The sequence below is a fragment of the Theropithecus gelada genome, chromosome 2 (assembly GCF_003255815.1).
Source record: "Theropithecus gelada isolate Dixy chromosome 2, Tgel_1.0, whole genome shotgun sequence".
Lineage (NCBI taxonomy): Eukaryota > Metazoa > Chordata > Mammalia > Primates > Cercopithecidae > Theropithecus > Theropithecus gelada.
Window position 1 is genome coordinate 91304836 of NC_037669.1, and position 24981 is coordinate 91329816.

Genomic DNA, 24981 nt, shown 5'->3' on the forward strand with positions numbered 1-24981 from the left:
CAACGAGTCATAACATCAGGCCCAAATCTGTCTTCTAGTGCCTCCGAAACCCCTGTCGCCTCATCAGCTACTACCCTCCCTCTTCCTGTGGTTTTTCAAACATGTCAGGCACAGACCATCTCAAGGCTTTTGCACTTTTTCTTCTGAGCGGAAGGTTCCTCACCCTTTACCCGGTTATGTATGAACAGAACTCCGTCTCTCATCTTAGGTCTTGAATCTTGTCACCTTTTCAGTTAAACCCTCCCTTATTCAACTAATTAAAATTGCAAATCACTTGTCCCACACGCCCTCTAACTCTCTTCCTGAATTTTTCTCGGTAGTACTTATTACTACTTGATACACTATGCATTTTTCGGTTATTTATCTTTGTTATGGTCTGTAAATTCCAGGACAGGGACCTGTGTGTTGTACTACCAGAGGTGCCTCCAGCAGCTAGAAGGACGCCTGGTATTTGGCGGGGCGCAATTGATCTCTGTGGAGTGAGTGGATGAACCGGAGTTCAGAGGAGGAAACACTGAAGACTGGGAAGGCTTCCTGGAGGAATAGGCCCGTCGGCCGACACTCCCAAACCCCGCCCATGCGGCTTTGCGCTCTGCCGCGCCCATCGAGGCGGGGCCGAGACCGGAAGCAGCCCCGGGCGGAAGCCCGACAGTGTTCACTGGGTCCTCCTCCCGACCTGCCCCAGGCTCGTGTCCCGCCCACCCGAAAGTGGGTGAAAGGTCGGCGGCGCCGGCACTGCAGCTGGGGCTGAGAAGCCAGTACTGCCCGAGAACTGACAGACTGAGTTACAGACGGACTAACCATGGCCGACCAGCCGAAACCCATCAGCCCGCTCAAGAACCTGCTGGCCGGCGGCTTTGGCGGCGTGTGCCTGGTGTTCGTGGGTCACCCTCTCGACACGGTCAAGGTGCGGGAGGCTGGGTCGCAGGCTTTGGGGAGGAGGCGCGGGCGGGACGCGCAAAGCATGGTTCCCCGCGAGGCGCGGCCGCTGGGCAGAAGAGGGACCTGTGTGAGCTTCCGTGAGAAGTCTAGGGAATCTCTCTTTCAGGGGTGGGCAGGAAGCTGTACCTTCCGCCCCAAAGAGCCAGGCGGCGGCGCAAAGTGAGCAGCCTCTAACTGCCTGTCAAGAGCTCTGATGTAAAAAGTTCCCTGTCCCGCAGTCTCTCCTGATCCTGCGCCACTTCTTTAGGGATGGGAAAGAAAAAACGTCTCTCCATAGTTCTGGTTTCAGCCAACCCTAACATTATCATTAGGGTTGAAACAGGCCCCCTGTAAAGCCCGCCCCAGGAAGACAACTAAAGACAGGTGCGGTTGTTCTGGAGGTGTCCTTTGATACATTCCCCTGGGTCAAGAGTAACCATCTCTTTCGTACCTTTCCTGGCCCGGGGAGATACTTGACACTCTTCGGCCTGTCACCCAACGGTGGCCTGCTCAGCCTACTGGGCAGAGGCATCCCTGTGAGAAGCAATGATGACCTCAGTGACCGAGCCCTTTCCACGGAAAGCAAGGTGATCAGCTTTGCACAAGGCCAACCACGTTCTCACAACTCCCAGATGAGGAAGCTATGGTCAGACTGAGGCTTGGGAGGGAGGCCTGATCAATGGATCAGGGATTGTTTTCTGGTCTTCCTCTTATCATATCTCAACTATTCCCCTTGCAACGCCTTCATTAATGCTTTGCTGGGGGACCAAAGTCCATCCCCCATGGCTTAGCACTCGAAGCTGCATCCAAGTTTTCTCACTTTATTTCTGGACATAGACTTGAAGGAAATTGATAAGTCATTGCCAGGGTGGGCCTGTGGGGAGCAGACATGAGTTTTAAAGGATTGGAAGCCCATGTGAGGGGGTTTGTTAGGATGTTGGGTCAGATTTCCTCCACAGCGAAATAGTTTTGTGGGCACTTCCTCTTGGCAGGCTTGGGCAGCAAGCTCTTTGCTGCCTTTCATCGAAGAAAGGAGCTGCCCTGAGGTAGAACTCATACTGGGGTCATTCTGTAGGAAGACCAGGGTTAAAGTAGCTGGACTGGCTACGTCATTGTGCAACATGAAATCAAATGTTTATTTAGCTGATGGTAAATGCCCTGTGTTAGTGCTTCCCTGACAGTGGTCATTCCAAGCAGCACTGTTTACTGAGGCACGATTATCTGGCCTTTCTTCCTGCTCTTGGTCCATATAGGCAGATATCTTATTAATTCTAGGCCTCTGCAGCCACCCTTAAAAAAAGGAAAAAGAAAAAATATATATACACGCATACATACATACATACCTACCAATGTCGCTCCTATCATCTTTGTCCTTGATGTCACTCCCAAGAAGGACTGGATGACTTCTGCACTGAAGTGCAAATAACTGAAATGCTCACTGGCATATTTAGCAACCAGAAAGCCTCTCTTTAGCTTAAACCAAAACCACAAATTGCTGACTGCTGTGTTTTTGGCCTTAGTAAGCTAGGTGGACTCCAATCAAAGCCTGACCTTAAGGTACTTTCAGAGCTCCAAGGTTTAGAAGAAAAAAAGAAGTCCAAGATAGTGTAACTGAGCTGTGGTCCGTGTGTCCTGACAAGCCAAAAGCTGCAATGCTTCAGAGTGGGGCATGAAAAGGCTCTATGGAAGGTGGTGCATTAGAACAAGCATTCAAGTGCTGGCTGAGTTCAGACTGAAGAAGTAGGGAGACCCAGACAGTCTGGTGTGGGGAAGGCAGGAGTGAAGGTGAGTGTGGCTTGCAAGTGGGGATCATATTATAAAATAATACCACCCAGGCTGGGCACAGTGAGCTCATGCCTGTAATCCCAGCACTTTGGGAGGCTGAGGTAGGTGGATCACCTGAGGTCAGAAGTTCGAGACCAGCCTGGCCAACATGGTGAAATCCCATCTCTACTAAAAATACAAAAAAATTAGCTGGGTGTGGTGGCAGGCGCCTGTAATCCCAGCTAATTGGGACGCTGAGGCAGGAGAATAGCTTGAACCCCCAGGGTGGAGGTTGCAGTGAGCTGAGATTGTGCTATTGCACTCCAGCCTGGGTGACAGAGTGAGACTCCTTCTCAAAAAAAAAAAAAAACAAAAAAACACACCTGCAAAGGACTTTAATGTCCTTGCTGGTTTGGTTGGATGGCTGATGTCCTGATGAGACAGGTATGAGGTATGAAGTGTATATAAAATCACAAAAAGGCAGCCTTGGCAACATGGCAAGACCTCATGTCTATAAAAAATACAAAAATTAGCTGGGGATGGTAGTGCACACCTGTAATCCCAGCTACTCAGGAGGGTGAGGCTGGAGGATTGGTTGAACCTAGGAGTTTGAGGCTGCAATGAGCCTTTGCACTGCAGTCTGGGCAACAGAATGAGACACTGTCTCAAAAGAAAAAAAATCACAAAAAAGTATTAGTCAGTTTTTTTTTTTTTCTTTTTTTTGAGCCAAGACTCTCCCTCTGTCACCCAGGCTGGAGTACGGTGGCAGGATCTTGGCTCACAGCAACTTCTACCTCCCGAGTTCAAGCAATTCTCTTGCCTCAGCCTCCTGAGTAGCTGGGATTACAGGTGCGTGCCACCACGCCTGGGTAATTTTTGTATTTTTAGTAGAGATGGGGTTTCTCCATGTTGGCCAGGCTGGTCTCAAACTCCTGGCCTCAAGTGATCCTCCTGCCTTGGCCTCCTGAAGTGCTGGGATTATAGGCGTGAGCCACTGTACCCGGTCTAGTCAGAAGCTTTGATCCATTTCTCTCTCTCTACTAACTAGGGAAGGTTATGCCTGACTATGGGAGGACAATATGAGGGATTTTGGATGTAAAGGTGTGGTGGCATCTGGGCATTTCTATTGTGTTCATAAACCCCTCAGACTTGCATGTCACCTCTGTTGCCCAGAGAGGGACTTCCTTGGTTTGATATGGAAGGCCCTGACAAATACAAGAATAAGAAATTCTAAAGAAATTTTAAAAAATGGTAGGAATGATGACATGGAAGGACCTGACAAATACAAGAATAAGAGATTCTAAAGAAATAAACAACATAGTAAAAATGATATTTTGGAAAGGTTAGTGTAATAGCAACCTTGAGAAGAATTTGGAAGCAGAACAGTGAGCAGGAAGAACATCCAGGAAGGGCTGCGTGTGGTGGCTCACGCCTGTAATCCCACTTTGGGAGTCTGAGGTGGGCAGATCACCTGAGGTTGGGAGTTTGAGAGCAGCCTGACCAACATGGAGAAACCCCGTCTCTACTAAAAATACAAAATTAGGCCCGGCGTGGTGGCTCACGCCTGTAATCCCAGCACTTTGGGAGGCCAAGGCGGGCAGATCACCTGAGGTTGGGAGTTCGAGATCAACCTGAGCAACATGGAGAAATCCTGTCTCTACTAAAAATACAAAATTAGCTGGGCGTGGTGGTGCATGCCTGTAATCCCAGCTACTTGGGAGGCTGAGGCAGGAGAATCACTTGAACACGGGAGGCAGAGGTTGCGGTGAGCCCAGATTGCACCATTGCTCTCCAGCCTGGGCAACAAGAGTGAAACCACGTCTCAAAAAATAAATAAATAAATAAAAAAAAACGAATATACAAATATAAAATTAGCCAGGCATGGTGGCACATGCCTGTAATTCCAGCTACTTGAGAGGCTGAGGCAGGAGAATCACTTGAACCTGGGAGGCGGAGGTTGCGGTGAGCCAAGATCATGCCATTACTCTCCGGTCTGGGCAACAAGAGTGAAATTCTGTCTCAAAACAAAACAAAACAAAACAAAATTCAGGAAAAAGACTGCAAAAGTAACTGGATATATCAGTTATCTATTGCAGTTTAACAGTTTACTCCAATGAGGCAGGAGGATCACTTGAACCCAGGAGTTCAAGGCTGCAGTTAGCCAAGATGGCGCCCCTGCATGCCAGCTTGAGTGACAGAGCAAGACCTTGTCTCAAAAAAACCCAAAAAACAAAACCAACTTACCCCGAAACTTAGTGACTTAAAGCAACAATAAACATTTATCAGGGCCAAGCCAGTGGCTCATGCCTGTAATCCCGGCACTTTGGGAGGCCGAGGCGGGTGGACCACCTGAGGTCAGGAGTTTGAGACCAGTCTGGCCAACATAGTGAAACCCTGTCTCTACTAAAAAAAAAAAAAAAAACAAAAAGAAACGAAAATTAGCCGGGCATGGTGGCACGCACCTGTAATTCCAGCTACGCGGGAGGCTGAGACAGGAGAATCACTTGAACCCAGGAGGTGGAGGTTTTGGTGAACTGAGATTGAGCCACTGTATTCCAGCCTGGGTGATAGAGTAAGACTCTGCCTCAAAAAAAAACAAAAAAAAGAGACAAATAATCCAATTAAAAATGGGCAAAGACTCCAGTCTGGGTGACAGTGTAAGAACCTGTCTCTCTTTTTTTTTTTTTTTGACATGGAATCTCGCTGTGTTGCCCAGGCTGGAGTGCAGTGGCGCCATCTTGACTCACTGTAAGCTCCGACTCCCGGGTTTTCGCCATTCTCCTGCCTCAGCCTCCTGAGCAGCTGATGCTATAGGCTCCCACCACCACGTCCGGCTAATGTTTTGTATTTTTAGTAGAGACGGGATTTCACCCTGTTGGCCAGGATGGTCTGGATCTACTGACCTCATGATCTGTTCGCCTGGGCCTCCCAAAGTGCTGGGATTACAGGCATAAGCCACCACACCCGGCCGACCCTGCCTCTTAAAAAGAGGGGGAAAGAGAGAGAGAGAGAAAGAAAAAAGGACAAAGGATCTTTTTTTTTTTTTTTTTTTTGAGAAGGAGTCTCACTGTTTCGCCCAGGCTGGAGTGCAAAGGTGCGATCTTGGCTCACTACAACCTCTGCCTCCTGGGTTCAAGCAATTCTCCTGCCTCAGCCTCCCTGGGCTTATAGGTACATGGGATTATAGGTGCATGCCACCATGCCTGCCTAATTTATGTATTTTTAATAGAGACAGGGTTTCGCCATGTTGGCCATGCTGGTTTTGAACGCCTGATCTCAGGTTATTGACCCACCTGAGCCTCCCAAAGTGCTGGGATTACAGGTGTGAGCCACCGCGCCTGGCCTTCTTTTCTTTTCTTCTTCTTCTTTTTTTTGTTTTTTTTTTTTTTTTTTTTTTTTGAGACAGAGTCTCGCTCTGTCGCCCAGGCTGGAGTGCAGTGGCGCGATCTCGGCTCACTGCAAGCTCCGCCTCCCGGGTTCACGCCATTCTCCTGCCTCAGCCTCCCGAGTAGCTGGGACTACAGGCGCCCACAACCGCGCCCGGCTAATTTTTTGTATTTTTAGTAGAGACGGGGTTTCACCGTGGTCTCGATCTCCTGACCTTGTGATCTGCCCGCCTCGGCCTCCCAAAGTGCTGGGATTACAGGCGTGAGCCACCGCGCCCGGCCTTGTTTTGTTTTTAAAAGAGGCTGAGTCTTGGCTGGCCATGGTGGCTCATATCTGTGATTGTAGCACTTTGGGAGGCTGAGGCAAGCAGATTGTATGAGTCCAGGAGTTTCAGATCAGCCTGGGCAACATGGTGAAACCCCATCTCTGCAAAAAAAAAAATTAGCCAAGCATGGTGGCCTGCACCTGAGGTCCCAGCTACTTGGGAGGCTGAGGTGGGAGGATCATCTGAGCCTGGGAGGTAGAAGTTGCAGTGAGCCAAGATCATACCACTGCATTCCAGCATGGGCAACAGAGTGATACCGTGTCTCAAATAAATAAATAAATAAAAAGAGACTAGGTCTTGCTCTGTTACCCAGACTGGAGTGTAGTGGCGCCATCACAGCTTTCTGTAATTGAACTCATGGCCTCGGGTGATCCTTCCACCTCGGCTTCCCAAAGTGCTGGGATTACAGATGTGAGCCACCACACCCAGCCATGGATCTAAATAGACATTTCTCTGAAGAAGATGGGCTAATAAGCATGTGAGAAATTGTTCAATGTCATTATCCATCATGGAAACGTAAATCAAAATCACAATGACATACCACCTCATACCCACTATGATGGCTTAAAACAAAAGATAGATATAGCCTGAGCAATATAGTGAGATTCTGTCTCTACAAAAACAATAAAAATTAGCTTGGCGTTGTGGTGTGCACCTGTAGTCCCAGCTACTTGGGAAGCTGAGGTGGGAGGATTGCATGAGCCTAGGAGGTCAAAGGTTGTAGTGAGCTATTGACCACACAGCCTGAGTGACAGAGTGAAACCTTGTCAAAAAAAAAAAAAAAAAAAAAAAAAAAGGCCGGGCGCGGTGGCTCACGCCTGTAATCCCAGCATTCTGGGAGGCCGAGGCGGGCGGATCACGAGGTCAGGAGATCGAGACCATCCTGGCTAACACAGTGAAACCCCGTCTTTACTAAAAAATACAAAAAATTAGCTGGCCGTGGTGGCGGGCGCCTGTAGTCCCAGCTACTCGGGAGGCTGAGGTAGGAGAATGGCGTAAACCCAGAAGGCGGAGGTTGCAGCGAGCCGAGATCGTGCCACTGCACTCCAGCCTGGGCGGCAGAGTGAGACTCTGCCTCAAAAAAAAAAAAAAAAAGAATTTTATATATATATGTAAAGATAATAAGTATTGAAGATATGGAGAAATTGGGACCCTTCCTAGACTGCTTATGGGAATATAAAATGGTGCAGCAACTTTGGAAAACAGTCTGGCAGTTCCTCAAAAGGTTTAAACAGAGTTAACATATAAGTTAGAAATTATGCTAGTGGATAAATACCTGTGATGGTGAATTTTATGTGTCATCTTGACTAGGCCACAGAGTACCTAGATATTTGGTCTCACATTTTTCTGAGTGTGCTTGTGAGGGTGGTTTTGAATGTTAACATTTGAATCTGTAGACTGATTAAAGCTAATTGTCCTCCTTAATGTGAGTGGACCTCATCCGGTTGAAGGCCTAAGTAGACCAAAAAGCTGACTGATACTTCCCTGCAAGCAGGAGGGAACTCCTGCCTGGATACTTGAGGTGGGACATTAGTCTTTTCCTGCCTTCAGACTTGAACTGAATCTTTGGTTCTTTTTGGGTCTCAAACTTGCTGACTACAGATCTTGGGACTTCTCAACTTTCATAATTGTATGAGCTAATTTCTTATAATAAATCTCTTGATATATATCTCCTGTTGGTTCTGTTTCTCTGGAGAATTCTGACCAATACAATACAGAAGAGAAGTGAAAACATATCCACACAAAAGACTTGTACACAAATGTTTATAGCAGCATTATACATAATAATAAAAAAGGAAAAACACAAATGTCTATCAACTGATGAATAGGCAGGCATACAAAATGTGATTTATTCATACAATGGGATATTATTTGCTAATAAAAGGAATGAAGTACTAATGAAAGAGAAGTTTGAATCCAGCAGGTTAAGTGAATGCCAAAGACATGTACATAGGTACAGCCTTCCCTGTTCAGTTTGGTAGATAGTTGGGCCATTGCCTCTGACAGGCAGTTCTGATTCTGGTAGGTGACTGCATTTTAACTTCTGGTTTCAGGTCCGACTGCAGACACAGCCACCGAGTTTGCCTGGACAACCTCCCATGTACTCTGGGACCTTTGACTGTTTCCGGAAGACTCTTTTTAGAGAGGTTGGTATCTGGTGCTGGGCATCCTCTTACTCAGAACACATTCATGGGGTTGGTTTGTTACCCCCAAGGAGAGTAGGGTAACTGTGGTTCTGCTGGTCAGCTGGCTCACAGCTGCTGCTCCTTCAGCATGCCACCCTGTGCCCCCCGTTGTCATCTGCTTTGGGGTCTCTGATAGTTCTAGCTACTGTTTTATATAGATGAGTCAAGCTAATAAAATGGTTCTCTCTTTTGGAAGATGGAATTTAGACCACAGAGAACTAGTGAGTAATAATTGAGATGTGAAATGGAAGAAAATGTACATCTGAGCTGGGCGCGGTGGCTCACGCCTCTAATCCTAGCACTTTGTGGGCCAAGGCAGGTGGATCACTTGAGGTCAGGAGTTCAAGACCAGTCTGGGTAATGTGTAGAGAGTGTCATCTCTACAAAAAAATGCAAAAATTAGATGGGCGTGGTGGCGCGTGTACATCTGTAGTTCCAGCCACTCAGGTGATTGAGGATCACTCCACCAGGAGGTAGAGGTTGCAGTGAGCCAAGATTGCACCACTGCACTCCAACCTGGGTGACAGAGTGAGACCCTGCCTGAAAAAAAAAAAAGGCCAAGCATGGTGGCTCACGCTTGTAATCCCAGCACTTTGGGAGGCCGAGGTGGGTGGATTGCCTGAGTTCAGGGGTTTGAGACCACCCTGGCCAACACAGTGAAACCCTGTCTCTACTAAAAATACAAAAATTAGCTGGGCATGGTGGCATGTGCCTGTAGTCCCAGCTACTTGGGAGACTGAGGCACGAGAATTGCTTGAACCAGGAGGGAGAGGTCCAGCCCTGTGGGGCTTAGTGGGTGTTTTCCCCGTGTGCGGAGACAAGAGATCATAAGAAAGACACAAGACAAAGAGATAAAAAGAAAACAGCTGGGCCCAGGGGACCACTACCACCAAGACGCGGAGATCTTTAGTGGCCTCTAATGGCTGGGCGCGCTATTTATTGAATATAAGACAAGGGGGCGGCCGGGTGCGGTGGCTCATGTTTGTAATTCCAGCACTTTGGGAGGCCGAAGCGGGTGGATCACGAGGTCAGGAGATCAAGACCATACTGGCTAACACGTTGAAACCCCGTCTCTACTAAAAATACTGAAAATTAGCTGGGTGCGGTGGCGGGCGCCTGTAGTCCCAGCTACCCAGGAGGCTGAGGCAGGAGAATGGCATGAACCTGGGAGGCGGAGTTTACAGTGAGCCAAGATCATGTCACTGCACTCCAGCCTTGGCAACAGAGCGAGACTCTGTCTCAAAAAAAAAAAAAAAAAAAAAAAAAGACAAGGGGACAGGGTAAGGAGGGTGAGCTGTCCAAGTGATTGATAAGGTCAAGCAAATCACGTGATCATGGGACGGGGAGGGGGGAGGGAGGGGGGAGGGGGGAGAGCCCTTCCCTTTTAGGTAGCCGAAGCAGAGAGGGAAGGCAGCATATGTCAGCGTTTTCCTCTATGCACTTGTAAGAAAGATCAGGCTGGGCGTGGCAGCTCACGCCTGTAATCCCCGCACTTTGGGAGGCCGAGGCATGGATCACGAGGTTAGGAGATTGAGACCATCCTGGCTAACACGGTGAAACCCTGTCTCTACTTAAAAAAATACAAAAAATTAGCCGGGCGTGGTGGTGGGCGCCTGTAGTCCCTGCTACTCAGGAGGCTGAGGCAGGAGAATGGCATGAACCTGGGAGGCGGAGCTTGCAGTGAGCCAAGATTGCACCACTGCACTCAGTCTGGGTGACAAAGTGAGATCAAAGAGGAACCAGGAGTATGGGAGGAACATGAAAGTGGACAAGAAGTATGACCACTGAAGCACAGCATCACAGGGAGGGGTTTAGGCCTCCGGATAACTGTGGACAGGCCTGGATAATATCCAGCCTCCCATAAGAAGCTGGTGGAGTAGAGTGTTCCCTGACTCCCCCAAGGAAAAGAGACTCCCTTTCACGGTCGGCTAAGTAACGGGTGCCTTCCCAGGCACTGGCATTACTGCTTGACCAAGGAGCTCTTAAGCGGCCCTTGTGCGGGCGTGACAAGAGGGCTCACCTCTTGCCTTCTTGGTCACTTCTCACAATGTCCCTTCAGCACCTGACCCTATACCTGCCGATTATTTAAAATAAAAAGAAAAAATAAAATGTATACCTGCATCTGGATCAGTCAGTTTGTTAGGGATCCATGTCAGAAGTGCCTGTGAATGAAGTCTGAAGGAAAAGTCAGCCAGTCCTGAAACACTGAGAGAAGCTATCAGAGTCTCTAGTTCCCCTAGACAGGGACATTAAATTGGTTTGGAGTTATTATTATATACATTTTTTTTTTTTTTTTGAGATAGAGTCTCGCGCTGTTGCCCAGGCAGTGGCGCGATCTCGGCTCACAGCAAGCTCCGCCTCCCGGGTTCACGCCATTCTCCTGCCTCAGCCTCCTGAGTAGCTGGGACTACAGGCGCCTGCCACCGCGCCCGGCTAATTTTTTGTATTTTTAGTAGAGACGGGGTTTCACCATGGTCTCGATCTCCTGACCTTGTGATCCGCCCGCCTCGGCCTCCCAAAGTGCTGGAATTACAGGCGTGAGCCACCGCGCCCGGCCTTATAAACATATTTTTTGAGACAGAGTCTCACTCTGTCGCCCAGGCTGGAGTACAGTGGCATGAAGTTGGCTCACTGCAACCTCTGCTTCCCAGGCTCAAATGATTCTCCTGCCTCAGCTTCCTGAGTAGCTGGGATTACAGGCGTGTGCCATCATGCCTGGCTAATTGCACTCCATCCTGGGCAAAAAGGATAAAACTCTGTCTCAAAATAATAATAATATTAATAATAATAACAATGAATAACTTCATTAACACAGGACTTAAAGACCTCATTGAGATCTTTTCCTTTGCTTCCTAAAATATAACCTTTTTTTTTTTTTTCTGAGATGGAATTTTGCTCTTGTTGCCCAGACTGGAGTGCAATGGCACAATCTTGGCTCACTGCAACCTCTTTTTTTTGTTTTGTTTTGTTTTGTTTTGAGACGGAGTCTCGCTCTGCCGCCCAGGCTGGAGTGCAGCAGCCGGATCTCAGCTCACTGCAAGCTCGGCCTCCCGGGTTCACGCCATTCTCCTGCCTCAGCCTCCCGAGTAGCTGGGACTACAGGCGCCCGCCACCTCGCCTGGCAATTTTTTTGTATTTTTTTAGCAGAGACAGGGTTTCACCGTGTCAGCCAGGATGGTCTCGATCTCCTGAGCTCGTGATCCGCCCCTCTCGGCCTCCCAAAGTGCTGGGATTACAGGCTTGAGCTACCGCGCCCGGCCGGCTCACTGCAACCTCTTGAACCGTCTCCTTGGTTCAAGTGATTCTCCTCCCTCAGCTTCCTGAGTAGCTGGGATTATAGGCATGCACCACCATGTCTGGCTAATTTTATATTTGTAGTAGAGATGGGGTTTCTCCATGTTGGTCAGGCGGGTCTCAAACTCCTGACCTCAAGTGATCCGCCTGCCCCGGCCTCCCAAAGTGCTGGGACTACAGGCGTGAGCTGCCGTGCCTGGCCTAAAATACGACTTTTTAAATTTTATTTTTTTGAGACGGAGTCTTGCTCTGTTGCCCAGGCTGGAGTGCAGTGGCACGATCTCGGCTCACTGCAAGCTCCACCTCCTGGGTTCATGCCATTCTCCTGCCTTAGCCTCCCGAGTAGCTGGGACTACAGGCGCCAGCCACCACGCCTGGCTAATTTTTTCTATTTTTAGTAGAGGCGGTGTTTTCCCTTGTTAGCCAGGATGGTCTCAATCTCCTGACCTCGTGATCCACCCGCCTCGGCCTCCCAAAGTGTTGGGATTACAGGCGTGAGCCAGCGCGCCTGGCCCTAAAATGTAACTTTCATATAAACACTCTATTATACTCTATAAATTTATAGCCTTGATTAAATATACGGAAACTAAGTAGTTGTCATCCAGATTTAAAAGGGGGTGATGGTAAATGATGGACTCAGTCTTGGAGAAGTTGTTCCCAGGATTCCTGTAGGACTTGGGTGCAGAAGAAAGATCTTTTTGCCGGGCGCGGTGGCTGGAGCCTGTAATCCCAGCACTTTGGGAGGCCGAGATGGGCGGATCACGAGGTCAGGAGATCGAGACCATCCTGGCTAACACGGTGAAACCCCGTCTCTACTAAAAAATACAAAAAACTAGCCGGCAAGGTGGCGGGCACCTATAGTCCCAGCTACTCCGGAGGCTGAGGTGGGAGAATGGCGTAAACCCGGGAGGCAGAGCTTGCAGTGAGCCGAGATCTGGCCACTGCACTCCAGCCTGGGCGATAGAGCAAGACTCTGTCTCAAAAAAAAAAAAAAAATCTTTTAAAAATGTTTATTTATGGCCGGGCGCGGTGGCTCAAGCCTGTAATCCCAGCACTTTGGGAGGCCGAGACGGGTGGATCACAAGGTCATGAGATCGAGACCATCCTGGCTAACCCGGTGAAACCCCGTCTCTACTAAAAAATACAAAAAACTACCCGGGCGAGGTGGCGGGCGCCTGTAGTCCCAGCTACTCTGGAGGCTGAGGCAGGAGAATGGCGTGAACCCGGGAGGCGGAGCTTGCAGTGAGCTGAGATCCCGCCACTGCACTCCAGCCTGGGCGACAGAGCGAGCCTCCGTCTCAAAAAAAAAAAAAAAAAAAAAGAAGTCAGTCTGAAAGTCTACATGTTGAAGTCCATTCATATGACATTTTTGAGCAGGGAAAACTGTTGGATTGAAAGACAGATCAGGGTATTCAAATGATCATGGAAGGGAGAGTGTTTGACTAGGAGAGGGACTAAGATGTTTCAGTTCAGTGGAACTAATTGGTATTACAGTGTACTGGTGGATATAAAACGCTATGCGTTTATTGAAACCCATAAAGTTGTACCACAAAAGGGCCAGGCGCAGTGGCTCACGCCTGTAATCCCAGCACTTTGGGATGCTGAGGCAGGTGGATCATGAGGTCAGCAGTTCGAGANTTTATTTATTTATTTAGAGACAGAGTCTTGCTCTGTTGCCCAGGCTGGGGTGCAGTGACGTGATCTCAGCTCACTGCAAACTCTGCCTCCCGGGTTCAAGCGGTTCTCCTGCCTCAGCCTCCCGAGTAGCTGGGATTACAGGCATCTGCCACCATGCCTGGCTAATTTTTGTGTTTAGTAGAGATGGAGTTTCACCATGTTGGTCAGGCTGGTCTCAAACTCCTGACCTTGTGATCTGCCCACCTCGGCCTCCCAAAGTGCTGGGATTACAGGCATGAGCCACTGCGTCTGGCTTAGAAAGAAGATCTTGAGGCAGTGCCTGCCTGACCGTCCTTGAGTGAGATGGTGCTACCCTTCTTTTTTTTTTTTTTTTTTTTGAGATGGAGTCTTGTTCTGCCACTCAGACTGGCATGCAGTGGTGCAATCTCGGCTCACTTCAACCTCCGCCTCCTGGGTTCAAGCGATTCTCCTGCCTCAGCCTCCCAAGTAGCTGGGATTACAGGCACCTGCCACAATGCCCAGCTAATTTTTATATTTTTAGTAGAGATGGGTTTCGCCATGTTGGCCAGCTGGTTTCAATCTCCTGAGCTCAGGTGATCTGCCTGCCTCAGCCTCCCAAAGCGCTGGGATTACAGATATGAGCACCATGCCCGGCCTGCCCTTTCTTCTTTTTCTTCGTCGTCTTTTTTTTTTTTATATGGAGTCTCATTCTGTCACCCAGGTTGGAGTACAGTGGCATGATCTCAGCCCACTGCAACCTCCGCCTCCCGGGTTCAAGTGATTCTCTCTGCCTCAGCCTCCCAAGTAGCTGATACTACAAGCGCCTGCCACTACGGCCAGCTAATTTTTGTATTTTTAGTAGAGATGGGGTTTCGCCATATTGGTCCAGCTGTTCTTGAACTCCTGACTTTGTGATCTGCCCTCCTTGGCCTCCTAAAGTGCTGGGATTACAGGCGTGAGCCATGGCACCTGGCCTTGTCCTTTCTTCTTTAAACTCCTCTTCCTTATATCTCTAGTGTCCAGGGTGGAGTCTGATCAGTGTCTGATGGAGGTTCTAGGCTTCAGGTCCACTCAGAGTCCTCTACCCTTACAGAAGGAAGGTAGGCTTACCTGCCTCTTGGTCGTTAGATGTTATTGAGCACCTGCCTAGGGGTGGGCAATGTGCTGGGTCCTGGAGTCGTGGTGAGAATGTCTTGTATAAACCCAAATCTTTGAAGAGTTGAATAGGCTTCCTTAGTCCATATTTGTGCATGTCCTGGTTTTTGCTGTGCCAGATTTGAGCTTTCTGCTCTCTGGAGCTGCCAGGCAGAGGTCTGTAGGTTGTGCTACATGGAACTGGGTTGGCCATTCTAGTGGAAGGAAGACTAGACAAGTTGTTCAGGAGGAATGGGCTTGACCTCTCAGGACCTGCTCATCCTTTTAGGTCATGTAGGGAGCTATGGGAATGGCTTTGAATGGACTTCGTCATATGCTGCTTTTGTAGATCTTCCTCAGATCTCTGTCCTTTTCCCATTTACTGCCTCTATACTTTGTTCTTGGAGTTCACCTGCAGCCTGTAGCAGTTTAGGCTTTTGCAGGAATTAGGAGGAATGCTGACAGGTACAGTTGTGCTCCCTTGATTCTGAAAAGAAAGTTTGGATACCCAGGGTCTGCAGTGAGGCAGGTTCTTCAGCCTGGGTCTGTGGAGCCTTCCCAGTGTGCAGCCTCACCTTGATTCTCCTGCTACTCTCTATAAGGATCAACTTTAAAAGTTTTTGTATTTTTTTAAAAAAATGGTTTTGAGATGGGGTCTTGCTATTTTACCCAGGCTGGTCTTGAACTCCTGAGCTCAAGTGATCCCCCCATCTTAGCCTCCTGAGTACCTGGGATTATAGGCCCTGATACAGGCACTTCATTTGTTACTGAGAAGCTTATAACAAAGTAACAAAGTGATATTTATCTCTTTCCTTCGTTCTCCAGAGGCAACTACTTTCAATTTTTTCAGTTGTTTATGCTGTTCCCACCTATCTACATAATACACATTTACTATTATTTTTATTTTATTTATTTTTATTTATTTATTTATTTTTGTTTGAGGCGGAGTTTTACTCTTGTGACCCAGGCTGGAGTGCAGTGGTGCAATTTCGGCTCACCGCAACCTCCGCCTTCCAGGTTCGAGCCTTTCTTCTGCCTCAGCCTCCCTAGTAGCTGGGATTACAGGCATGTGCCACCACACCTGGCTAATTTTGTATTTTTAGTAGAGACGGAGTTTCTTCATGTTGGTCAGGCTGGTCGTGAACTCCCGACCTCAGATCTGCCTGCCTCAGCCTCCCAAAGTGCTGGGATTACAGGTGTGAGCCACTATACCTGGACATTGCTGTTATATTTTATACATTTATATATTGTTTAGCTACCTATTTGTGGTAGATTATTTTATATTTTAGCTCTTATACTCCCTATCCCCTCCTTCTGCCCTGTCCATCTATATGATTTTATCACCCTTTGTGGTTTAATCCAATTTACCATTTTCATGATTACAACTTTATATATATTTTTTCTCTTAAGTATGAAGTATGATGTGTATTCCATTCCTTGTGTAACTTTTTGTTTCCCTTAGGATTGGGTTAATAATTGTGTTAAATCTTTTGTTTGTTTGTCTTGGAACCACTCTCTGTCATTCTGTACCCTAAATGCTCTGTAGTGTACCTCTCTGTTTGGTTTGCTACACACTGCCTTAGGAGTTATTTTCTGTTGTTCTAGTGTGTGTTGTTTTGTTCTGTTTTAGTTTTAGTTTAGTTTTGTTTTTTTGAGATGGAGTTTTGCTGTGTTGCCAGGCTGGAGTGCAGTGGCACAATCTCGGCTCACTGCAACCTTTGCCTCCCAGGTTCAAGCTATTCTCGTGCCTCAGTTCCTGAGTAGCTGGGATTACAGGCATGCACCACCACACACAGCTAATGTTTGTATTTTTAGTAGAGATGGGGTTTCACCATGTTGGCCAGGATGGTCTTGGTCTCCTAACCTCGTGATACGCCTGCCTTGGCCTCCCAAAGTGCTGGAATTACAGACGTGAGCTACTGCACCCGGCCTTGTTCTGTTTTTCTTGCAAACATCACTTTTGGAGTCCTGTACTACGCTGTGGACTGACTATTTCCCAGGTCCACTGCACCCATTGCCATCCTAGAAACCCACTTCATCTCTCTTGGACTGGCCCCCTGGTCTCCCGGGTCCTGAATCTTCCTCCTTGTTTACTACCTTGTTTGGTAGTGTATTTATGTATTTGTCTGTCTGTCTAATTATTTATTGGTTACTACATAATTCACTTTCTTTTTTTTTTTTTTTTTTCCCTGGAGATGGGATCTCACTCTGTCACCCAGGGTGGAGTACAGTGGCAAGATCATAGCTCACTGCAGACTTGAACTTCTTTTTTTTTTTTTTTTTTTGAGACGCAGTCTCGCTCTGTCACCCAGGCTGGAGTGCAGTGGCCGGATCTCAGCTCACTGCAAGCTCCGCCTCCCGGGTTCATGCCATTCTCCGGCCTCAGCCTCCCGAGTAGCTGGGACTACAGGCGCCCGCCACCTCGCCCGGCTAGTTTTTTTTTTTTGTATTTCTTAATAGAGACGGGGTTTCACCCTGTTAGCCAGGATGGTCTCGATCTCCTGACCTCGTGATCCGCCCGTCTCGGCCTCCCAAAGTGCTGGGATTACAGGCTTGAGCCACCGCGCCCGGCCTGCAGACTTGAACTTCTTGACTCAAGTTATTCTCCTAACTCAGCCTTCTGACTACCTAGAACTACAGGCACACACCACCACGTTTGGCTAACTTTTATTTTTTATTTGTTTTTGTAGAGACACAGTCTTGCTATGCTGCCCAAGCTCACCTTCCCTTTCATTACTAGTGAAACTGTACTAGTGAAAATTGCTGTGCAGTTCTAACAAAATTCTCATCTTAATACCTAGAAAATTTAAAACATTTTCTTTTTTTTTTTTTTTTTTTTTTGAGACGGAGTCTCGCTGTGCTCCCAGGCTGGAGTGCAGTGGCGTGATCTCGGCTCACTGCAAGCTCCGCCTCCCGGGTTCACGCCATTCTCCCGCCTCAGCCTCCCAAGTAGCTGAGACTACAGGCGCCTGCCACCACGCCCGGCTAGTTTTTTGTATTTTTAGTAGAGACGGGGTTTCACCGTGTTAGCCAGGATAGTCTCGATCTCCTGACCTCGTGATCCACCCGCCTCGGCCTCCCAAAGTGCTGGGATTACAGGCTTGAGCCACCGCGCCCGGCCTTAAAACATTTTCGTAATCACTTGTAATCTTACCCCAAAGAAGGTAGATCACATCGTGTATCCTGTTTTGTAGCCTTTTTTTTTTTTTTAACTTAATAATCTCTTCTCCTGTTATAATGTGATTTATAGAGTTTATAATTTATCTCCTATTTGGCAGCTTTTGTTTTTTTCCCCAAAATTTTGGTACCTTATAAATGCCTGAGGTTATTTTTACACCTCTGAGTATCTCCCTAGAGTAAATTCCTTGCAATAGATTTTCCATACAAAAAAATTTCCAGGTGAAAGAGTATGCTACATATTGGCAGATTGCTGGCCGGGTGCAGTGGCTCATGCCTATAATCCCAGCACTTTAATAGGCCAAGGCAGGAGGATCACTCGAGCCCAGGAGTTCGAGACCAGTTTGGGCAACATGGCAAAACCCTGTCTCTACAAAAAATACAAAAATTAGCTGGGCATGGTGACGCACGCCTATAGTCCCAGCTACTTGGGAGGCTGAGATGGGAGGGTCACTTGAGCCCAGGGAATCAAGGCTGTGATCAGCTGTGATTGCACCACTGCATCCCAGCCTGGGTGACAGAGTGAGACCCCGTCTGAAAAAAAAAATCCCCCAAAACAAAAACAGATTGCCTTTGAGAATGGAAACTGCCTTCAGTTTCTCCAGCAATACATAATAGGACAATTATTTCTGATAAATGTGGGAGATATTCTTCCATTTAAAATTCTCCTTGTGGCCGGGTGCAGTGGCTCACGCCTGTAATGGCTCAGCACTTTGGGTGGCTCAGCACTTTGGGAGGCCGAGGCGGGCGGATCATGAGGTCAGGAGATCAAGACCATCCTGGCTAACACAGTGAAACCCTGTCTCTACTAAAAAAATACAAAAAATTAGCTGGGCTTGGTGGCAGGCGCCTCAGGAGGCTGAGGCAGGAGAATGGCGTGATCCCAGGAGGTAGAGCTTGCAGTGAGCCAAGATCATGCCACTGCACTCCAGCCTGGGCGACAGAGCGAGACTCTGTCTCAAAAAAATAAAAAATAAAAATAAAGTTCTGCTTGCTTCAAGAAGAGGTGAAGGAAGCCACAGGTTAGAGGACACACTGCTTTCCTCTTTCAGTGATTTAAAAGGTGGTGGTGTCTGTAAACAGCTTCTGCTTCTGTGATTCCTTGCAGGGCATCAGGGGGCTATATCGGGGAATGGCTGCCCCTATCATCGGAGTCACTCCCATGTTTGCTGTGTGCTTCTTTGGGTTTGGTTTGGGGAAGAAACTACAACAGAAACACCCAGAAGATGTGCTCAGGTGAGTACTTACAGGCCAGGAGCCCTCGCTATTCTGCCTGGTAGTGTGACATGGGTTAAATTAAAGAAACTTGGGAAGGGCACGGTGGCTCACACCTGTATTCCTAGCACTTTGAGAGACTGAGGCGGGTGGATCACCTGAGGTCAGGGGTTCGCCAGCTTGGCCAACATGGCAAAACCCTGTCTCTACTAAAAATACAAAAAAATTAGCTGGGCACTGTGGCGGGCGCCTGTAGTCCCAGCTACTTGGGAGGCTGAGGCAGGAGAATCGCTTGACTGGGAGGCGGAGGTTGCAGTGAGCTGAGATGGCACCACTGCACTCCAACCTGAGCAACAGAGCAAGACTCTGTCTAAAAAAAAAAAAAAAAAAAAAAAAAAGAACCTTGGTGGGTCCTCCTGGGCCCTTAAGCCTGACTCCTGGGAGTTTTTTTTTCTTTCTTCTCTGAGACAGAGTTTTGCTCTTTTTGCCCAGGCTAGAGTACAATGGCATGATCTCAGCTCACTGCAACCTCCGCCTCCCAGGTACAAGCAATTCTCCTGTCTTAGCCTCCCAAGTAGCTTGGATTACAGGCATGCGCCACCACACCTGGCTAATTTTTTTTGTATTTAGTGGAGAGGGGGTTTCACCACATTAGGCTGCTTGCGAACTCCTGACCTCAGGTGATCCACCTGCCTCGGCCTCCCAAAGTGCTGGGATTTCAGGCGTGTGCCACTGCACCTGGCCCAACTCCTGGGAGTTATACATGAAGGAGTACTTGAGTTTTAAATTTTTTTAATTTTTAATTTTTTTTTTTTGTTTGAGACTGAGTCTCACTCTGTTGCCCAGGCTGGAGTGCAGTGGCTTAATCTCGGCTCACTGCAAGCTCCGCCTCCCCAGTTCTCGCCATTCTTCTGCCTCAGCCTCCCTACTAGCTGGGACTACAGACGCCTGCCACCACGCCTGGCTAATTTTTTGTTTTTTTGTATTTTTAGTAGAGACGGAGTTTCACCATGTTAGCCAGGATGGTCTCGATCTCCTGACCTTGTGATCTGCACCCCTTGGCCTCCCAAAGTGCTGGGATTACAAGCGTGAGCCACCGCGCCTGGCCCAAGTACTTGAGTTTTTGAGATGGGGTCTTTGTTTGTCACCCAGGCTGAAATGCAGTGGTGCAATCACGACTCACTATAACCTTGAACTCCTGGGCTCAAGTGATTCTTCTGCCTCAGCCTCCCGAGTAGCTGGGACTACAGGCACACACCACCACTCTGGGCTAATTTTTAAATTTTTTTGTGAGACAGGGGCGGGTCTCATTATCTTGCCCAGGCTGGTCTCGAACTCCTGGAGCCAAGCAATTCTCTTGCCTCGGCCTCCCAAATTGCTAGGATTACAGGTGTGAGCCACCACACCTGACCAGTTTTTCATATTTCTTTTATAAGGTAGTATCAATTATTGGAGAGATTTGTAACCTCACGAGGCTGTTGAGAGGTCTGAATGCTTAAATATGTGTAACATGTCATAGGCAGCACCTGGTGCTGCCCTAAAGCCAAAAGCAGTCTTTCTATCACCTGATTGAGAGAAGAGAAGGTTCCAACTTTTGTTGTGCTTCATTTTTACAACATGCTAATATGACTATAAAGATTTCAGGTATTAGTTTCTGTGTTAAAGTGGAATAAGTTAATATGTTTTCCTTTTTTTTTTTTTTTCTTTTTTTTTTTGAGACAGAGTCTCACTCTCTCGCCCAAGCTGGAGAGCAGCGGCGCGATCTCAGCTCACTGCAAGCTCCGCCTCCTGGGTTCACGCCATTCTCCTGCCTCAGCCTCCCGAGTAGCTGGGACTACAGGCGCCCGCCACCGCGCCCGGCTAATTTTTTGTATTTTTAGTAGAGACGGGGTTTCACCGTGGTCTCGATCTCCTGACCTTGTGATCCACCCGCCTCGGCCTCCCAAAGTGCTGGGATTACAGGCGTGAGCCACCGCGCCCGGCCCAATATGTTTTCCTTTAATAAACTTTAAGAAGTTGGATTTGGGTATGAAGAGGCACCTGAGACAGAATTATAGTTCAGAATTTACAAAGTAGCGAAAACAGAGGCTTCTCAGGATGCAGGGGAATTCTAAGTGGAAATATTGGGTGAAAATGTATCCACAATCTGAGCTGTGCAGGGTGCCAACCCCTGGGAGGGGCTATAGGCAGTACAGGAGCTACAAAGGCTGGCCTGCCCTCAGATCCGGGAGCCCAAGGGAGGAAGCCCAGGGTGCCATGCAGTTGTATTCTGTCACCACTCTAGGCCACAGCAGGCTGAGTGAGGGTCTAGGATGTAGATGGAGGTGCTTGTAGAGTGAAACTCTATTTCTAGGATCCTTGTGACCCTCTGAATGTCCCTAGATTCTATAAATAGCCGCAAGTGGCCTGAAACGTGGGTGGGGTTGTTTTGGAGCTGCATCTGCCCATTGGTAGTGAGTGGATCACTTGAGGTCAGGAGTTTGAGGCCATCCTAGCCAACATGGTGAAACTCCGTTGCTACTGAAAATACAAAAATTAGCTGGGTGTGGTGGCGGGTTCCTGTAATCCCAGCTACTTGGGTCCTGAGGCAGCAGAATTGTTTGAACCCAGGAGGTGGAGGATGCAGTGAGCCGAGATCGCTTCACTACACTCCAGCCTGGGGACAGAGTGAGACCGTGTCTCAAAACAAACACAAACAAATAAACAAAAAGAAGAAAGAAAAGAAAAGGAGATGCCAGAGGTGGCACAGACAGCTTGGGGTGATAGATGGCTAGGAGCCTCAGACTGCTGTTTATACTCAGGGTTGTTCATTCTGTGGGGGCCAGAGTGAAGACCCATACCTCTTGCCACTGGGGGACTATTTCCCTGTACAGGGGCCACAGGACCTGTCATGCCTGCCTGGGTATCATCCCTGTCTGGTCCTTTCTCAGCATCTTACAGCATATTGCGTGCAGTTGACTTGGCTATCCCTTAGCCTTTAGAGGTGGCCACAGCCATCCTCCTTGGCCTTGAAGCTGTCCTGCTTGAGTCTTGGCTTAGAGTGTTCTCAGGCCCTTGGTAATCCAGGGGAAGTGAGACTGGAGGGGAACTACTGGGGGAGATTAAAGTCCAGATCTTGGGTTAGAGACTTCCCCTCAAAATCCCCAGCACATTAACTATGGGGAATTGAGGCTCAGAGAGGCCTGGAAACCTGTCCATAGTCACTGTGCCTGGCAGGCACATGGATGGAAACTGTGTTTTACTATAAAACTTCTCTTACAGGTCAGGGATTCAGAGCGTACACCGCATGGGGTGGGCCTTGTGACCAGACTCCCATTGCTCTTGCCACTGAGACCCTTGCTCTGGGAAATTTGACATTAAAATATACCTAGAACTGAGTTTTTGTGCGAAATCTGATTCATTTGTGGCTAGGCTTCTACCCAGTCCAAGTACTTATTTTTTTTCTTACAAAACTGTCCTTTTTGCTGGGATTGGCCCCTGTCCTCAGTGGTTAGTCACAGGTGCTTGTTTCTGGTTTTTGTTTTCAATACAGCTATCCCCAGCTGTTTGCAGCTGGGATGTTATCTGGTGTATTCACCACAGGAATCATGACTCCTGGAGAACGGATCAAGTGCTTATTACAGGTAAGGTTGTGATTGGAGGGGAAATAGCTAGCTTTTTCCTTTCAGTTTATAATTTCATGTGCATGTTTATGTCCTTTCACCCTTTATAGAGGCTTCAGGGTCGGGTGCAGTGGCTCACACCTGTAATCCTAGCACTTTGGGAGGCCAAGGTGCGAGGATTGCCTGAGCCCACGAGTTAAAGACCAGCCTGGGGGCCAGGTGCAGTGGCTCATGCCTGTAATCCCAGCACTTCAGGAGGTCGAGGTGGGCAGATCACCTAAGGTCAGGAGTTCGAGACCAACCTGACCAACATGGTGAAACCCCGTCTCTACTAAAAATACAAAAATTAGCCAGGAGTGGTGGTGCATGCCTGTAATACCAGCTACTCGAGAGACTGAGGCAGGAGAATCACTTGAATCCAGGAGGCAGAGTTTTCATTGAGCCAAGATCATGCTATTGCACTCCAGCCGAGCAACAAGAGCAAAAATTCCATCTCAAAAACAAAAACAAAACAATACAGAACAACGATGTTATATTTTTTTATTTTTATTTTTTTTTTGAGACGGAGTCTTGCTCTGTCACCCGGGCTGGAGTGCAGTGGCCTGATCTCAGCTCACTGCAAGCTCCGCCTCCTGGGTTTACGCCATTCTCCTGCCTCAGCCTCCCGAGTAGCTGGGACTACAGGCGCCCGCCACCGCGCCCGGCTAGTTTTTTGTATTTTTTTTTTTAGTAGAGACAGGGTTTCACCGTGTTAGCCAGGATGGTCTCGATCTCCTGACCTCGTGATCCGCCCGTCTCGGCCTCCCAAAGTGCTGGGATTACAGGCTTGAGCCACTGTGCCCGGCCAGAACAACTATGTTATATGAATGGAATCGTATAGTATATAAAGTCTTTGGATTGGCTTGTTTTTTGTTTTTGTTTTTGTTTTTTGTTTTTAGATGGAGTCTTGCTCTTATCGCCCAGGCTGGAGTGCAGTGGCACAATCTTGGCTCACTGCAACCTCCTCCTCACAGGTTCAAGTGATTCTCCTGCCTCAGCCTCCCCAGTAGCTGGGATTACAGCACCTGACACTATGTCCTGCTAATTTTTGTATTTTTAGTAGAGACAGGGTTGCATCATGTTGGCCAGGCTGGTCTCAAACTCCTGACCTCAGGTGATCCACCCACCTTGGCATCCCAGAGTGCTGGGATTATAGGCATAAGCCACCACGCCTGGCCTGGATTGGCTTTTTAAATTTTTTTATTTCTTTCTTTATTTTTGAGACAGGGTCTGGCTCTCTGTCACCCAGTCTCTGTAGTACAGTGGCTAGACTCAGCACACTGCAATCTCTGCCTCCTGCGATGAAGCCATTCCTACCTCAGGCTTCTGAGTATCTGAGACTACAGGTGTGCGTCACCATGCCCTGCTAGTTTTGTTTATTTTTTTAGAGATGGGGTTTTACCATGTTGCCCAGGCTGGCCTTGAAACTCTGAGCTCAAGCGATCTGCCTGCCTTGGCCTCCCAATGTGCTGGGATTATAGGCATGAGCCATCATGCCCAGCATAGATTGGATTTTAAACTCAGCATTGGCCAGGCACGGTGGCTCACACCTGTAATCCCTGCACTTTGTGAGGCCGAGGCGGGTTGTTCACCTGACGTCAGGAGTTCAAGACCTGCTTGGCCTACATGGAGAAACCCCGTCTCTATTAAAAATACAAAAATTAGCCGGGTGTGGTGGTGCATGCCTGTAATCCCAGCTACTCGGGAGGCTGAGGCACGAGAATTGCTTGAACCCAGGAGGCAGAGGTTGCAGTGAGCCAGGATCGTGCCACTGTACTGCAGCCTCGGTGACAAAGCGAAAAAATAAACAAAAAATAAAAATAAATAATAAATAAATAGGCCAAGCGTGGTGGCTCACGCCTGTAATCCCAGCACTTTGGGAGGCCGAGGGGGGTAGATCACGAGGTCAGGAGTTCAAGACCAGCCTGGCCAAGATGGTAAAACCCCCGTCTCCACAAAAAATACAAAAATTAGCCGGCCATGATAGCAGGCGTCTGTAATCCCAGCTACTTGGGAGGCTGAGGCAGAGAATTGCTTGAACCTGGAAGGCAGAGATTGCAGTGAGCTGAGATCACGCCACTGTACTCCAGCCTGAGCAACAGAGCGAGACTCTGTCTCAAAAATAAATAATAAATAAATAAACTCAGTATAATTTTTTTTTTTTTCTCTCTGAGATGGAGTCTCATTCTGTTGCCCAGGCTGGAGTACAGTGGCACAGTCTCGGTTCACTGCAACCTCCGCTTCCTGGTTTCAAGCGATCCTCCTGTCTCAGCTTCCCGAGTAACTGAGATCACAGACA

General features: G+C 48.2%; 1 protein-coding gene across 2 annotated transcripts in view; it reads left to right on the forward strand.

Moving 5' to 3' along the window:
• Window positions 1–589: 589 nt before the first annotated feature.
• Window positions 590–24981, forward strand: part of SLC25A20 (solute carrier family 25 member 20) — a 37648-nt gene continuing 13256 nt past the window's right edge. The window contains exons 1-4 of one of the 2 annotated variants that reach the window (XM_025377609.1): window positions 590–907; window positions 8452–8544; window positions 18935–19062; window positions 22574–22664. In XM_025377609.1, coding sequence (XP_025233394.1) covers window positions 803–907; window positions 8452–8544; window positions 18935–19062; window positions 22574–22664 — 417 coding nt within the window. In that variant the 5' untranslated portion in view covers window positions 590–802. The remainder of the gene's footprint in view (window positions 908–8451; window positions 8545–18934; window positions 19063–22573; window positions 22665–24981) is intronic. The other variant, XM_025377610.1, reaches the window with a different exon arrangement.